At 44.7% G+C, this 15,769-nt stretch overlaps 1 protein-coding gene across 2 annotated transcripts in view; it reads right to left on the bottom strand.

Moving 5' to 3' along the window:
* ADAMTS17 (ADAM metallopeptidase with thrombospondin type 1 motif 17) overlaps positions 1–15,769 on the bottom strand; it is a 156,857-nt gene that overhangs the window by 22,582 nt on the left and 118,506 nt on the right. For both annotated transcript variants that reach the window (XM_074549183.1, XM_074549184.1), the window contains 3 exons: positions 14,293–14,452; positions 12,323–12,458; positions 948–1,152 (listed from right to left, as the gene is read on the bottom strand). In XM_074549183.1, the coding sequence (XP_074405284.1) occupies positions 948–1,152; positions 12,323–12,458; positions 14,293–14,452 (501 nt within the window). The remainder of the gene's footprint in view (positions 1–947; positions 1,153–12,322; positions 12,459–14,292; positions 14,453–15,769) is intronic.

The raw sequence follows: 15,769 nt of genomic DNA, 5'->3' as shown, positions 1-15,769 counted from the left end.
GTCCAGGAGGTGCACAATGAAATCCCATTGTGTTTGTGAGGAGACACTGCTCCTCAGGATCCCTTCTGTCCTGAGCTTCTGTGACTTTTAAGCACATTTCTAACAATAGTATCTAGCAAAAGCTCTTTGACAATGTTTTAACCAGGAGCTCCCTGTTCCAAACAGAGGGGAATAATGAGGAATCCTTCCCACAGGAAGGGCTGTTGCTGGACAGCCAGGCTGGAATGAGGCTGGTAGAGCTGCAGCCAGAGTGAAAAGAGCTCATCACTCAGGTGAGCCCAGCAAATACAAAATCAAAGTGAACATGGGCATCCTGTAAGGACTGCTACTCACAGGTGCAGACAAAGCTGCCCTGTACCAGCTGAGTCCTGGTCATGAACTGCAGGCACACTCCCAGATCACTTGCTGCTGAACAAAACACAGGGTAACTGTCTAGAGCTCCCATTATTTACATCAGAAATGCATTCATAGCGCTTGGGAAAAATGTCTTAACTCTGCAGCTACTCTGAGATGCATCTTTTATACAAAATATAATCAGCTTTTTCTTCTTCCTGGAATTATACAAAAGAAGTCTGGATAGGGCCCAAAGATTGTCCATTCTCTGTAACATGCAGATGCCTGATAAGCCTGGTATTTCTTCACACCACATTTAAATGGAGCCAGAAGCCCTGGGTTACTGCACTTGTGGCCTCAGGTCAGTGAAACATTTTCCCTTCTTGGTCAGAGTTTTCAGATGGAAAGATAAGTCACTAGAGCATATCTAAACCCTGCCTCACTAACTGATCTGGTCTGGAAACCAAACCTGAGCTCCTCACTGCTCATCTCAACAGATGAGAGTCGTGCCCAGCACTCCAGTGCTGTGGGGACGCTGACCATGAGAACCATGCATTAAGGCCAGTGTACCCAGAGCTCTGAGCAGTCTGGCTCCTCTCCAGTGAAGGCCCTACCTTTGACCACTCTGATGCTTCCCAGATGGACAGGCAGTCCCTGCCCTCACAGCTCTGCACCGTGGCAGGCTTGCTGCCCAGGCAGTAGAGGTCCCTGGTGTTGACGTAGGTGCCGTTCTGCAGCTGATAGACACAAGTGACCTCCCGGTGCTGCACTCCCTTCTCACACGTGGCAGAGCAGGGGCTCCAGTGGCCAGTCACCCACCTGGGAAGGAGCCAGAGGATACAGGTTAGCAAACTGTTGGAATAAAACATTATGCTTCACTTACAGCCAGTGAGAAATGGGCAGCTCCTCCTGGGTGTGTGGGTGCTTTGGTGGTGCTGTGCTGCTGTCACCCTGAGCTCACTGATCCCCTCTGGGAGCTGAAGTGTGTAAAGCAGCAGTGTCAGTATGCAAGGGAATATTCCCTCTTGACTCCATGTCAGGCAAAACCCCAAACTCTGCATCACTCCCTTTAACCCCACTCTCTGCAGTGGGGCTGGTTTTTTCTCTCAGATACAGACAGACTTGTCTGCAGACTGTCCTGCAAGACCATTCCTTGCAAGGGAAAGGAGAAATCCTCCCTGCTCTGTCTTCCAGCTCCACTGACTCCAGCAAGTGCTGGAAGCACCACAGTGGGGCTACAAGCAGTGAATAAAGTGTCTAAGAAGGATCTGAAAGAGGAGGGATGGAGGGAATGACATTTTTTCTAAAAGAAAAGCAGCATCGATCTTCAGCTTCCTGCAATCTGTCAGTGAGAGCATGCTCTCTGTAATTACAGGCATTCCTGCATGGAGTGAGGGACTGGAGCAATAACTGTGCAGCCACTGAGCACCAGAAGGCTCTCATGCCTTTCTCACCAGGCAATTGACCTTCTAGCCTGTTATTTAGGACTGTCATGCAGATCTGTATCCTTACACCATGAATCTTTTACCTGTCACCCAGTCCTGGGCTGCCTATTATGGTAAGGGGCCCAAAAAAGACTTCTCAAAAAGGTCTGCTGAGAAATACTATCTGAAATAATATTCTGCTGGAGACTCCTGTAACCCAGGTAGAACAACTTATTTACCACATTTGTTTTGAAGGTGTTGTGTGTTACTTCTCTGAAATGAATTAAAAAACTATTTCCCATCCCTGAAGGGGAGAAAATCAGCTCAGCACCATTTGTAGGAACATCTTCACCTGCTGCAACTGTCATGAATTCATTTGTGAATGCCATGAGTGGTGTGACAGCACTGATGACTGTGCTGACAGTGCAGGCAGAAGCCATTTGGTTTGAGCAGCACTGGCCAGACTGGCCACCTGTCTTTTGTGGAACAGGGCCCTGCTCAAATGTTCCTGTGCATTAAAGCAGTTGACTGACACATCTGTGAATTTCTGTTGGCTAAAACAGCTGAAGAGACACCAAACCTGTTTCTCCAGACTGCAGTTTTGGTGCATCTCTGTGGCCCAGGGCTTGGTATTTCTCCTATGGAATGGGAAAATGTCAGCTGGGAAATTGAATACCAGGGCTGAAAGCCTGACAAAAATAGCCCTGAAGTGCAGAAATCAGCGTTCATGAAAATGAATAGCCAGGCCTCCTTGGTATCAGCTGGGCTCTGCCCTGTTGGAGAAATGTGAGGGAATTATCCACCTGGGGGAGGGAACCTCCTGACAAAGGCCTGGAGGGCAGCAATGACTGTGCTTTATGAGCTGAGTGTGAGTCACAAGGCTGGCAAAGGGCTCTGCCCAGGCTCCACTCAGCTAATATTCACTTCAGCACTGCTCTCACTGTGATCTACAGCTACTGGCAGAAGAAAAAGGGAAAGGGGCTGAAAGCAAAGGAGAAAGATAAAAATACATTCTTGGCAGAGGCTGTCTGTGAGCTTGCACTTAGGATGGGCAGCACACAGCATGCCAACTATTCCCAAGATGCCTTAAGAAGAAAGGTTATGGCTTTCCTTTTAGGAAGAAAAATTCCTTTCTATTTTTGTTTGTTTGTTTGTTTGTTGCTCTTGTGGAGGGGAGAAATCAGCTGGTTTCTACCCTGTTGCTGGTCTCTCAATACCAGCACAGACATGACAGAGTGCAACTAGAAAATTAGCACAGAAAAAACAAGTATTACCATCATCATGAGAAGAATGATTGCATAGGGAACAAGCTGAAACTCAGGGTATCAATACAAAGATGTATCTGTGGTGAAAACAATCTCCAGCTTCAGCCACCATCCACTACATCCACTCCTGATCCCAACCCCGTGGTTACAAATCAGGTGGGGCAATGCCTTAAGGGATCTCTGAAACCTCACAGCCCACTCTGCCCTGCCTGTGACAGTCAAAATACTCAGAAATTAAAGGCTATTTTCAAGTGGTGGTTTTACTTTCACATCCAGGAGACAAGAGAGATTAAATGTTTGAATAATACTAATATGTAAAGTAGGTTATTTTCAAAAGCACCAAGGGGATGATGATCACTTTGACCACTGAACTTCATCCTCTCAGTGAAATCTTTGCTTGAATCAATGGCTTGTAAAAGCAATCTGGCAAGCAAGTAAAGGTGAGACCTACATACAGTCCTGGCAGTGCCCTGAACCCCCACAGTTCCCCCAAATTCTCCTTCACAGGCAGCTGAAAATATTGTTTTAGTGCCTGTAACACACAAGAACACTGCAACTATATTTCAACAATGTTCACAACCAACATAGAAAGACAAAGGATTTATGGATAAAGTGATTAAAGATGAAAATTCCTGCCAGTTTCAAATTTTTGGAAGGAATTTGCAGCAAGATATTAGCAGAATTACTATCTGCAAGTAATATACAGACAGGGGAGAAAAATGTGATGTGCAAATAGTATCACATTATGGTAACTATTAAATTGCAGCACAGGTAGATTTTTGTCTCTACACTGTCATTACACCTTCTGAACACACCTGAGTTTGTTTAACAACAAGACCTACTTAGAGGGTGATTTTCTTTAAAAAAAGGAGGCATTTTTCTTATGACAATGTCAAAAATAACTCCAGTGTTCTAACTCCAAACCCCAGGCTGGCTCTGCATTATTAACTAAGCCAATTAACTGCTGTACACTAAGCCCTGTGTATATCATATACAGAATTTGGCTTCCAGTTACACTTTAAGCCTGTAAACTGATCTTAGGGATTGCTTGACACCAGAGTTCCTTTCAGCTTCTTTCCCTCCCAGGTTATAACCTATCTTCTGTGGGGTCCCAGGAGAGCCTCTCACTTTGCCAACAAACACTGATTTACGTGACAAACACACTCATCTTTTCACAGCCACAGGGATGCCTTCATCCCTGGTATTATTATTTTTTGTAATCTTACCTCTGCAGAAGATTCCAGAGCTAAGTGATCCCTGCTGGTGGTTAGATTCAGGAAGAAAGTGATGAGCCTTTAAGCAGAGATTTTACTCCAGTCAGTGGCTGTCTTTCCAGCTAAAATATGCCCAGAAGGGTGTGATTTTCAAAAGCTTCAAAAAGCTGGGATGGGCAGGACATGCAATCTGAGAGGGCTGCTCTAAATCTTTGTCTTCTGAGTCTTCCTCAACCTCTGACCTCTCAGTATCTCTTCTGAGGAATTGGGAGTTCTTCTTCTAATCTGCTTTGGCAACACTCATCTGGCAGGCCCCTGGAGCAAACTTGAAATATCTTTTGGACATTCAGTTCATCATTTGATCTTTCTATGGTCTGGATTAGTTTTTAACCTTGAATTATCTACTCTACCTGCTTGCCTAAGACTCCCACATTTTCTAGAAAAAAAAAAAAAGCCTGCAGCACAATGTACATAAACCCAGGGGAGATGAATGTCTGCAAATGAGGGCTTGGAGGTAAAGATTTGGGGAAAAAAGTTAGGAAGACAAAATGGATGGAGGACTTGTTTTTTTAGAGCTGGCTCTTACCTACAGTTTAAAGCCTGTGCTACTGCTGAGTAAAGCATCAGAGGAAACTTTCTACAAAATATGTCTGAAAAAGCCAGGTGACAGAAACAGACCTAAAGCCCTGGAATATGAGGGTTCCACTTCTAGCAGATTGTACTGAAAACCTTTTGGTTTAATGCACAGGTGAGGATAAGTCCATGCCTAGTTAGCACTGGTTGTCTTTAGCACCAGTTTGTGATGCAAAATCACATTGAAGTCACTCAGTTTTCTGAGGCACTTGGAGGAAACTGTGGCTCTACTGATTTAGGCAAAAGTCAGACCAGCTTTCAGCAGGGCTGGGTTTTTACATTGGATAATTTTAGCAATAAGAATTGGAAAAGATTTCTTAGAATCAGTCATGTGGAACTGACAGATATACTTTGCTTACAGCTGTCAAACCAAGCTCATGCTCGGCTGTGTAGAAGAAAAGTCTCTTTACAAATGGAATTGTGTTTCCCATGAAACACACACACACTCTGCTGTTGGACTGTCCTCTCCCCACTCACTCCTGAGGCTTCCACCACCTCTCTGCTGCACTGGGCTCAAAACAATCAGGTGAATCTTGTCTTTTGGGAACAGGTTGTGCCACACCCAGTCACTAAAAGGCTTTTTTTTTTCTTTTTTTGGAGAAAAGTACAAGGAATCTAGTAGAATAATACAGCTGCTGATGTTGAAAGTAGGACTCCAAGACTAACATTCCTGTCTGATTGCCTTTATAAACAGTGCTCAGTAATTTTCCAGTACAGTAGTCATTCTGCTAACAGACTTGCCAACTTTCACTCACACAGGTTTCTTTTTTTCTTTAGTGATTATCATTTTGACAGCTTTTTTTTTTCCTTTTTCAATTTCCCACCAATAAGATTGGCCATGGAACAATGTTTTATAATTTACATACACCTTGGGAAGGTCTTTTTTCAGATGGAAGCCATTGTTCCCTCTCCTCCTCCCCCACATGAGCAGATCTCTCAGTTTTGGAGGACTCAGTGTGGGGTCAGTGTGAGGAGGTGGCACCAAGGGACAGAATTTCAGCACTCTCAGAGCTCCTCTGCAGTGAGTTCTCCCTACCCACCTCCATGGTAGGTGTAGCTTTAATGGGGCCACTGGTTTCCAGCTCCACTCCCTGCCTTTCCAGGAAGGCAGTGCCTCCTCAGCTCCCAGCACACGATGCAAACTGTGAAGATCATTACAGCAGGCAGCAGGAGGAGTGGATTTCACAATTAAATATTTTGCTATATTATCCTGCTAATCCTTTTCTGTGGGTTAGAACAGCACTTGGCCTGAAGAGCTTCAAAACAAAGCAGCACAGATCATGTAACATTTTAAAACAAGGCAATGGTCAACCACAAGGTTGGTGAGTCAAACACTGCACTGGGAAAGGAGTGATGGAAGCCAGCCTGGGTGTTTACACCAAAGCTAAGGGACCTGTCTCATGACTCCATGTGGAAAATAATGTCAAATTAACTCCTGCTCCAGCAAATCAGCTTGGATTGTTTGATGCAAATGCATTTACAGTAGCCAAAGAACACTTTTCATTCTACACTGTCTGTTCCCCAGCCTTCTCTGCCAGAATTGCTCCACTGAGTTGAGCTGTTGGATTTGCTGGAAGATACAAGCAAACTGTCTTTCTGTGGCTAATTACTCACTGCCTGGCACTTGATGACCTGCCTACAACCTGGAGCACAGGAGGTTTTGCCTCCTTTTGGTGGATGGGGATCAGCATCACCTGACCTGGGCCCCAGATGTGCCCACAGCAAGACATCAGCCACCCCTCACCCCTCACAAAGGTGCTGGGAGTGTCTCAGGTTTTCTGGTGTGCAGCATTTTGGTTTTTGCTGCTGCAATGGCCACGGAGCCCTGCTGCAGGCAGTGCCCCGAGGAGCTGCCACCAGAGCGCAGCATTCCCTGCTCCAGCCCCTCCAGCACAGTCCTGGCAAATTCATTAAGCTCAAACTGATTCTGGAGATCCCAACTCCAGCTTTGGGAAGTACTTCAAAATGAGCTCTTACGTGGTGCCTCCTTGGATCAGAGGGTGCTAACATTACTATTGATGCCAGATTTCCAGGCTAAAATGAAACCCTCCCCACGGCTGTTCCTTCTTTTCTTTTTTCTTTTCATGTAACAAAATCCAATGCACATCAAAGATGTTTCTCAGCACAAGGCACAGACAAGGGTTTGAACCTGCTGGGATTGAACGTTATGGATGATAAACTGCATTAATGAAAGGACTGACCCATTTGGAGCCATCAAATATCCAGCTCAGCCCCTTCAGCTAACAAACACCCACATCCCTCCAGTTTAGTGCCATTTCTGTACAGCCCTGTGAGGAATTTGCTGATGTTCTCAAAGAGTTTTCCATCATATTGTTCCCCCCAAATTCTAGTATTTGCAAGACAACCACCTCACAAAATAAATCTGAGATTGTTTTGCTCCCCATCTACCCTGATGAGAACACACAGAAATGGGGTGCAAACAGCCCAGAGTCAGGGAGACAGACTGATTTCTGTATTATTCTGATTCCTGTACTCCTGGCTGTTAAACAGAGCAGTGTCACAGGGATATGGTGAAGTCCAGAGGGCAGAGTGGACTCTCAGTCAGCACATGGATACACCCTAAGCCTAAATCAGACCAGGAGTCAAAGCAAAGGGCACTATCAACCATCACACACTGAGGCACCATTCTTTTGGCACTCCCCAGCCTTTGGACATGTTTTTGAGGTGCTGAGCCAACTGGGGCCTTGACTGACTCTTAGAACTGGCTTTATTTTCCCCCAGTGGGCACTGATGTGGTGTGTGAACCCTTGGGGAGCCTGGTGCTGGATTCCAGCCCATGATGGAAAAATGAAAGGAAAAGAGAAGAAAGAAAGAAGGAAGTGACCCATGTAACCACAGAGCTGACCTCAGCAGCGTGCCAGCTTTTAGAGCTGATTTGGAGGGCAACAATAATCAAGGGCACAGTGGTAAAAGGATGCAAGATAGGCTTCCTCCAGGCAAAACTCCTTGGCTGCATTTCTCTGACTAAAATCACTGGTTTTCCAGACAAAGGAAATGTGGTAGATTTAATCTGTTTGGTGAAGAACTCTTTTTGCTGCATGGGAAATGCTTACTGGTGACATGCTGAGAAACACAGATATAATTGTGTAATTGATAGAGGTGAGAGCTGGCCTCCCATCTACCTTTAGTGCTGCAAAGGAGGATCAGGTATGAAAGGAATTTAGATCAGTCACTAGTGGGCTTCCTGAAAGGTCTGTCTTGCATTTGATCTAATTTAGTATGCTCATTAATGACCTTGGCACAAAAAAGAAGAAAACTGCTGGAAAATTGAAGAAAATGCTGACAATACAAAGCCTAGAAGCAGCGTCAATGCCTCAGAGGATTAGGATGTCAAACAGGAAGAGCTGAATAACCTTCAGTACTGCAATAACAAAAACTAGGATGGAAACAAACAGCTCACAGTGCAAGGCTGAGGGCTCAGGGACCAATAACAAGCATTTCTGTGTTAGAGTAGAGTTCATACAATGAAATAAATGAGGAGGAAAACATCTCGAATGACTGTAAGCCACAAATATGATGCAGCCATGAAAAAAGCAATAAGAAGTTAAAGTAATGGATTTAGCCCAGAAAAATGATTGAAGGAGGAGATACAATGGTGTGTTGTGTCCTGTGGCAAATAGCCCAAGGCTGAAAGGAAGGGAGGGAAAATACTCTGTAAGAAAAGGAACAGAGCTGATGCACAAAAAAAAAAGGCTGAAAAATGACATTGAGTAACTTAGGCTGGAAGGAAAAGGTTCTGACCCACATGAACAGCAAGGTCAAAGGAGAGCCTACCAGTGAGGGAAGGAGCCTGTGGGAAAAGCTCAGCCTATAGAAAGCAGTCTAAGATATGCTGCTGGTAGTAGCAGAAAACTAACCCTGGGGCTCAGGAGATATTTTCAAGTCCTAAACAGTGAAAATAAGTGCTCAGGGTCTCCTGTGGTTTTCTGTAGATGCAGCCAGGGATTTCTGGCATATGCTGCTGTTCAGCATCCATGTAAGAACACCAAATATTCAGCAGGCCCCTGAAAGAACTTAACCTCTCCTAAAATCTCTTACAGCAAAGAGGAGAAAAATTACCAGCGTTTGCACACAGTCCATTACAAGTCCAACAGTTGGGGAATTTCATGTGGTTTTGGTGCTTTTCCTGCCCTGGAGGGGAGCAGTTTCATAGCCACAGCCCCAGCCATGCAGGCAGAAGTGTGTGGCCAGTGGCCGAGCTGTGTTTTCAGTGAAAACAGCTGATGGGATCTGTGATTTGTGAGTGTGGTGCCAGCCCCAGGGCTGGCCCTGCCGCTGTATTTGGGTTGGTGCTGGGCGTGCTGGAAGCGACCCATCCACACCGCATGCAGGAATCCAGATTCCATCTGGTTACAGCAGGGTTTTGTAAAAAATACCTAAAGAGCTAGGCAAAGGATTAGAATAAAGAGGTGCTAATAGGGTGCAGTTGGGACAGGAAAGGAAGCTGTAAAGAATTTAATGGAAAAAGAGGGTCAAGAAACATAAAAAATAAAATAAGAAGAAAAAGAGGCATTTTTTTTAAAAGGTGAAAGAGTAACAATAATAAAGAATGAAAGATTCTTTTATTTTTGCCAGTTTCAACAAAACCCTTAAGAAAATTCTCTTCTCTGACGTTTAATTTTAAAACATGTTAGTGTATCCAATCAAGTTTTAAATCCTGCTTTGTTTTCCTCAGATGCTGGGTTGCAGTTGGAGAATTCCAATCTTCTCCTTGGCCTCATGAAAGTACTGTCCCCTGCCCTACATTATTTGGCTCTCCTGAGAGGTGGCTGAAGTTCAAAGGGATATATAATTTACAAAGCACTTTGGGATCGTGCTGGAAGAAAGACACTGTTATTAATAACATACCCTTTTTTCTTCCTGATCACTTTATAAATGTGGGTAACTATTTATTTTATTTTTATTACAATCTCAACAGCAACTGCCTCTTCCTCCACTTAAACAATATGATCTCACCCCATCCCAAAGAGTTTGCAATCCAGCTTATACATGGATTGAGAGAGAAAACAAAGGGACAGTGTGGGATAGTGAACTAAAGTCACACAGCCCATCCCAAAGTGAAACAGAGACTGAGTGTCCTCTGACCCAGCCCTGTGCTGGCCAAAAGACCCCCCTCTAGAGATAAATACTCTGAAAGGTGATTCTCCTAAATTTGGAGTGAAAGTGCAAATGCAATTCAGAATGCACAAAACAGAGCTGGTTTACCAGAGAAAGGAGAGCATTGTTCCTTCTTCTGAACTCAGGTGAAGGGCTTAGGTCTGAGTGGAAATGGGAAAGGACCTTATTGTAACAAGATGCTACAATAATTTTACTTGAAACCCTAAAACAAATTCAGGGCTCATAAAAAAAGCATTGACATGGTGAAAGAGAATGGTTTCTTTAAGATGTTCTTGGTCAGAGAATATGCTAAGCATGCTTTTCTAATGTCTGGGTGGGCAAACGCAAGTGGAAATTTAAATTCTACAGAGGCACAGAGAATGTGCTTCTGAAAATGTTTCCAGTTAAAAGCATGTTAAGTGTGAAAGTGTACTCTACACGGAGGGAGTGAGGGAGTGTGGTCTATCAGATCATCAGCAAGGATTCTGTGGCCTTTCCAGGTTCTAAGCACATTGACAGTGTCTGCTGTCATTGCTCTGAAAAAATCAGGCCCACAAGAGTGTCCCTGTGCCAGAGCTGACTGCAGCTGGGCAGAGCTGTGTAAGCTGTGCCCATAAACTGCCTGCTGGCTCCACACAGGAGAAGAGAGACCTTGGAATAACATTAAGGGCTGGACCAAATTCCCCAGAGGAACACAGGCGGGATACAGGAGCAGAGTAATCCTTTCTGAGGAGGTTTTGTGTGATTTAACCTGACAGGCAGCAGTGCCATGGTGGGAGGGCACCAAAGAGACCTCCCCAGGGGCTCAGGGTCATGGGGTCCCTCAGAGCACACTGTGGGTCTCAGGGCTGTGACACCGCCAGAACTTCCCATCCTTGCTCTCAGCTGGCAGAGGCAGAAGCTGCCCACAACTTCCAGAACAACTTCCAGAACTTGTAAAGTTGCTTTTGTTCATCTCTACCACCTGGAACCCCTCCTATACCTGCCTGGGCTCACTCCAGTCTACTCCTGACAGCTTTCTAAAAGGTCTGGGACAAATACTTCATGCCAGGGCAGCAACACAAGCAGATGTTTTTTGTTTCTTTCTGAGAGAGTGGCATGACAGAAATCCCAGCCTCACTGGACTTCCTTCTTGAAGGAAACAGTTGTTTCCTTGAAGCCATTGGGATTTTGGCTCTCCTTCCACACCAGGGTATCTCATTATACCTTTCAGTACTGCAAGCTGCACAGCCAATATTGTCCAGCAGCAATAACAGGCAGTGCAGACAGAAACTGAAACCTGAACCAGCCTTACTGATGGATGACCTGACACTGCATTTCCCTGCTCCAGGGCACTTTAATCAGAGTGCAGGGCTAATTAGAAGTGTGCTGCTTGCTGTTCCCCCCATTGCTTCTGCCAGCAGCATTAGCTTTGTAGGTGCATTTCCCTGGCTTGTCTGATTATCCAAGATGCAGCAGCCAGCAGGTTGGTTTGAAGATGCTTTTTTAGGTATTGTTTAGCTTTATCTGAAATTGATTTTATCACAGAATATTCTGAGTTGGAAGGAACCCACAAGGATCATTGAGCCCACCTCTGAAGTGAATGGCCTACACATGGATCAAACTCCTGACCCTGGTGTTATTCTAACTGCTATCAAAATCAGAGTTTCTACACTACAATGCTAAACATCACTGCAGAACAAGAGTGAACTTTTTTTTTGTCAGCAAACAAACTGAACAAATTAATTTACCTTCCTGTCTTTTGTCATTTTGGCCAGAAATGTCTTTTTTAATATAACACAGATCAAAATAATTTCAGCTGAAAGTGCTTGCCAAATTAAAAAAAAAAAAAGCTACTTTTATTATTTTTAGAGATCTCTAATAACTAGTGAGGAGAAAAGCACCCTTACTGAGAAAAACATCTAAAATGTGTTTCATCATAATTTAATTTATTGGCTTCAGGGTTTTTGTTTGACAGCTAATCAGACCCCATTCTGTGCTGATTCAAAAAAAGAAAGGTTAGATATGCAGTCACTTTACTCTTGTCTAACTTTATACTGTAAATTCTGTCTCCCAGGAGGCAACCAAGGGGAAAAGAAAACCATCCCCAAACAATGTATGAAGGCAGCCTGCATGGAATCTGGCCTTACTGACCACAAATTAAATGGGCTTTGTCTGAGGTAATGAAAATCTGACCTGCACAACAAAAGGAAATGAATATTACAGCTGCTTACTGTGGCTAACAATGTGTCCCAATACTTTGAGACATTTGCACTGTGTTCAGCAGATGGAGGCTTTGGAAAAGGGCAGTTTCTGAAGGAAAAGGAGATTGATTTTAGTGTTTTTAACTCCTTACCGTGACTGGCAGGGGTGTGTGTTACATTTCCTGACCTGGGGCTCGGGGCGGGTCACTCGCTGGCAGTCACTGTCATTCACCAGTGTCATGGTCTTGTTAATGATCCGAGTGCAGGACACGATGGTTCTCCTCTCACCTGGAAGCCAAATCAAAAAGAGCTCTGAACAAAACCACCTCCACTCATCAAAACTCCAAAACTCAAGAGCTTGGAGCTCCCTGCTCCCTCTACCAGATGTACTCTACCACCTCTGCAAGAAATCTTATTCTCCACTTCTGCCTGACCTTTGTACTGGCATGTTTTGGGTTGGTTTTTTTCCAGAAAAGCTACAAATCTTTCCCCAGTAATCATGCAATTGACTGTTTCACATGAGCAGCAACTTGGGCTTTCTCCTTCTAGTGTTTAACGAGGAAAGGAGCTTTAAAGCAATTTGTTTTCGTTTCTGGTTCCTCCTCCACAGGTAGCTGTGCCCTGTCATCACCCCGGGCAGATGTGCTGAAGTCACACAGCCCCCCACCCCCTGCTAATGTGACTGATAATGACAGGACAGCTGCCTCCTGTGCTCCGGGCCAGGAAGTCAGCATGAAAAGGAATGACCGAGGTTCAAGAGTCATTAACTGAGCTTGTTCATATTTCACAAAGAGAAAATAAAGCCAGCAAAACAAATTATTTCTCATCTCCTGCTTCTCCAGATATACTGCTTTAAAATCCTTGTGGCAGGAGGCATCTCAGGAGGAGCCAGCATTTCTCACACAAACTGTGCACCAGGAGTTTCCCTCATCCAGTGTGGCCCTCAGGGCTCAGCCTTCCACTGAGTGGCATGAGGACAGCTGTGCCACAGGGAGCGTGACAGTGACCAGATGTGACAAGGAAAGTGCTACTCCTGCTCTGTGTGACTTTGCCTCACTGCTAATTTTGGTTTCTCAGGTTTGTTTTCTGAGTCTGCGACATATTGAGTTTATTCACCATCTGCAGCTGAAAATAAAAAGTAATTCATGTTCTGTTAATAAAAAATATGCAAACATCTGTATGGAAAGGAGAAAGTCCCTTCTCAGCTTGGATAAGTAGCAAAAGCACTGGACAACTAAAATAAAAGACCAATTATCAAGCTGGTACTGATGGCAGCCATGCTGGAAGACACTGATTTGATTCAAATTTGTAACAAGCTTACAACAAAAATCAGAAGAGCCACAAATAAATTTCCTTTTCCCTCATGCAAGGGTTTAATGGCTAAAAAATTATTATTTTAATGCAAGAGTGTCTATTCTAAAGTGAGTCCTATTTACAGGAAAAAAAAAAAAATCAGTAATTTCAGTGCACTGAGGGCAGTGAGCCTGTAAATGTGAAGATGAGCTCTTTCCTCCTGTCATGTCACATCATAAATAACTGAGGCTGCTGGTGCAGACAGACTGCCCAGAACGCTTGGAAATGATCTGTTTTCCTCAGGGAACAACCTCCTCCTTCCAGCACTGCTCATGCAATGGACAGTGTCTGACAAAGCAGCCTCTGCTCTCACAGCACCAACTCCCCCAGGGCTGCAGCAGATCTGTCTGGGCACATCCAGGGATGCTCTGGGAAGGAGCTTTGCCATGTGCTCCTGGGTGGGAGCACCCGATGCAGATCCCCAGGAGCTGCCCCAGCAGCACTGCCCTGCTCCATCCCTGGGGAGGGAAGGGCCTTTCCCTGAGCGTGCCTGGACACCTGTGAGATGCTGCTCCAGGAATGTGCTGGGGGCTGCACACAGAATCCAGGTGCAGCTCCAGCCTGCAGTGACAGAGCAGTGTCCCTGCCAAAAGGCTGGCTGGAAATTAACTGTGGGGATGGGGATCAGAGCAGGGAGAGCTGGTGAGAACGAGCTTTCACTGAATTCATTACAGCAAAGTCCATTTTCATGGCAAATTTCCACCTCTCCTGTGGCTGGAGGCTGCAAACAGCACTCAGGAATTCCCACCAAGCTTCCTGGTGTCCCTACCTCCTCCACACTGCACACTGCATCCTTCCCATCCACTGTGTGTCCAGATGTACAAGGAGTCCTGTTGCTTTTCTGGCTCACTTCTGTTTTCAGCAGTATAGTTTACAGGGATGGTGTATTCATAATGAATTCCATAATTCTGGTCGTGGAATAACAGCACCTGGTTCAGCAGGAAAAGAGAGGCTGTTGCAACACACTGTGCTGGGAGAGCCAACAGGCTGAGACAGCACTGCTGGAAATGCTGGCTCAGGAAAAAATCCCTCAAGTATAAATACCTTGTGAAAGGCAACCAAATCTTTATCTAGAAAACTTAGATTACAATGGTACTGCTAAAACAGGGCAACTGCAGGAGCAAGAACTGCTTATGATTTGTGAATATTTAAAGCAGCACAGGGATGTCTAAACCTGGAATTCAAGGCATAACTTCCAGCCTTGTATGTGATCAGCAGGACACTGGCTATTCAAAGAGAAAGACAACAGGAAGCATTAAATCAGCACTTTTCATATACCAACCATTTTAAAGAGCATCTAGAGTTAAGCATCTGAAAGAACAAGGTGATGCTTCTCAAAAACAACTGCAGCACAAAAAGTCCCTTGTCTCCTGGTGAATGTGGCACTCAAGGCAAGCATGTCTATTCCAGCTGACAAGCTGTAGCAGTAGGGTTTTATGTCTCAGAAAACAGAAATAAGAAAAAGCCATATCATACAGCTTCTGGAAACACATATTTTCATCCCTGCATATTGCTAGAGGAAGGTGAAACCTGTTTCCAACAGCAGGCTATTTCCTATGGAACCACTTGTGATGTCTCTGGTGTTATTACTCCAAAATTCCCTGACTGTTAACAAAGGAACAGAGAAAAATGTTTATGTTTTCACCATGGGCAGATGAGAGTACTGGTCCTGTTTTGATTTACATGTTGGACTTCATTTGGCTCTCACTTTCCCTGGCTTGAATCAGAACTGATTGGAAGATATCCCATGGAGAACAGGGCCCATGGAATCTGAGTTACCACAGTATTAACAAATGCCATAGAAGTACTACTGTAATGTTCATGCTGTGGCTTTAAACCTACTTATACTTATTATCCCATGATCTGAGCAGCATTAGACAGGTGAATTGTGCTGGCTTTTGTCACCTACTGAGAAAAGAGCAATGCCTTACCAAATAAAGGCTCTCAAAGTGGAGCAAGCAGCTGCCTGTTTGAAAAAAAGACAAATTTGCAAATGCTATTATCCCCCAACAATAATTGTTTCCCCTTCAGATTTGCACAATCATTCCTACTTAACCAATAATCTCACTAAAGCTGTCAGGAGCTCATTTAACCACACAAATGTGCTGAAAGAAGGGGTCCTGGCAGCCTGTGCTGTGAACACTGAGGGGGCTCCACAAACTCAGCACCCTTGAGCTGCTCTGCACAGGGCAGAACCCTGGGCAGATGAGCCCCTCCCAGAGGATGTGGGGAACAAGGAAATGATT

This window comes from Zonotrichia albicollis, chromosome 11 (genome assembly GCF_047830755.1).
Source record: "Zonotrichia albicollis isolate bZonAlb1 chromosome 11, bZonAlb1.hap1, whole genome shotgun sequence".
Classification (NCBI taxonomy): Eukaryota; Metazoa; Chordata; class Aves; order Passeriformes; family Passerellidae; genus Zonotrichia; species Zonotrichia albicollis.
This window is presented reverse-complemented; position numbering and strand designations above follow the sequence as displayed.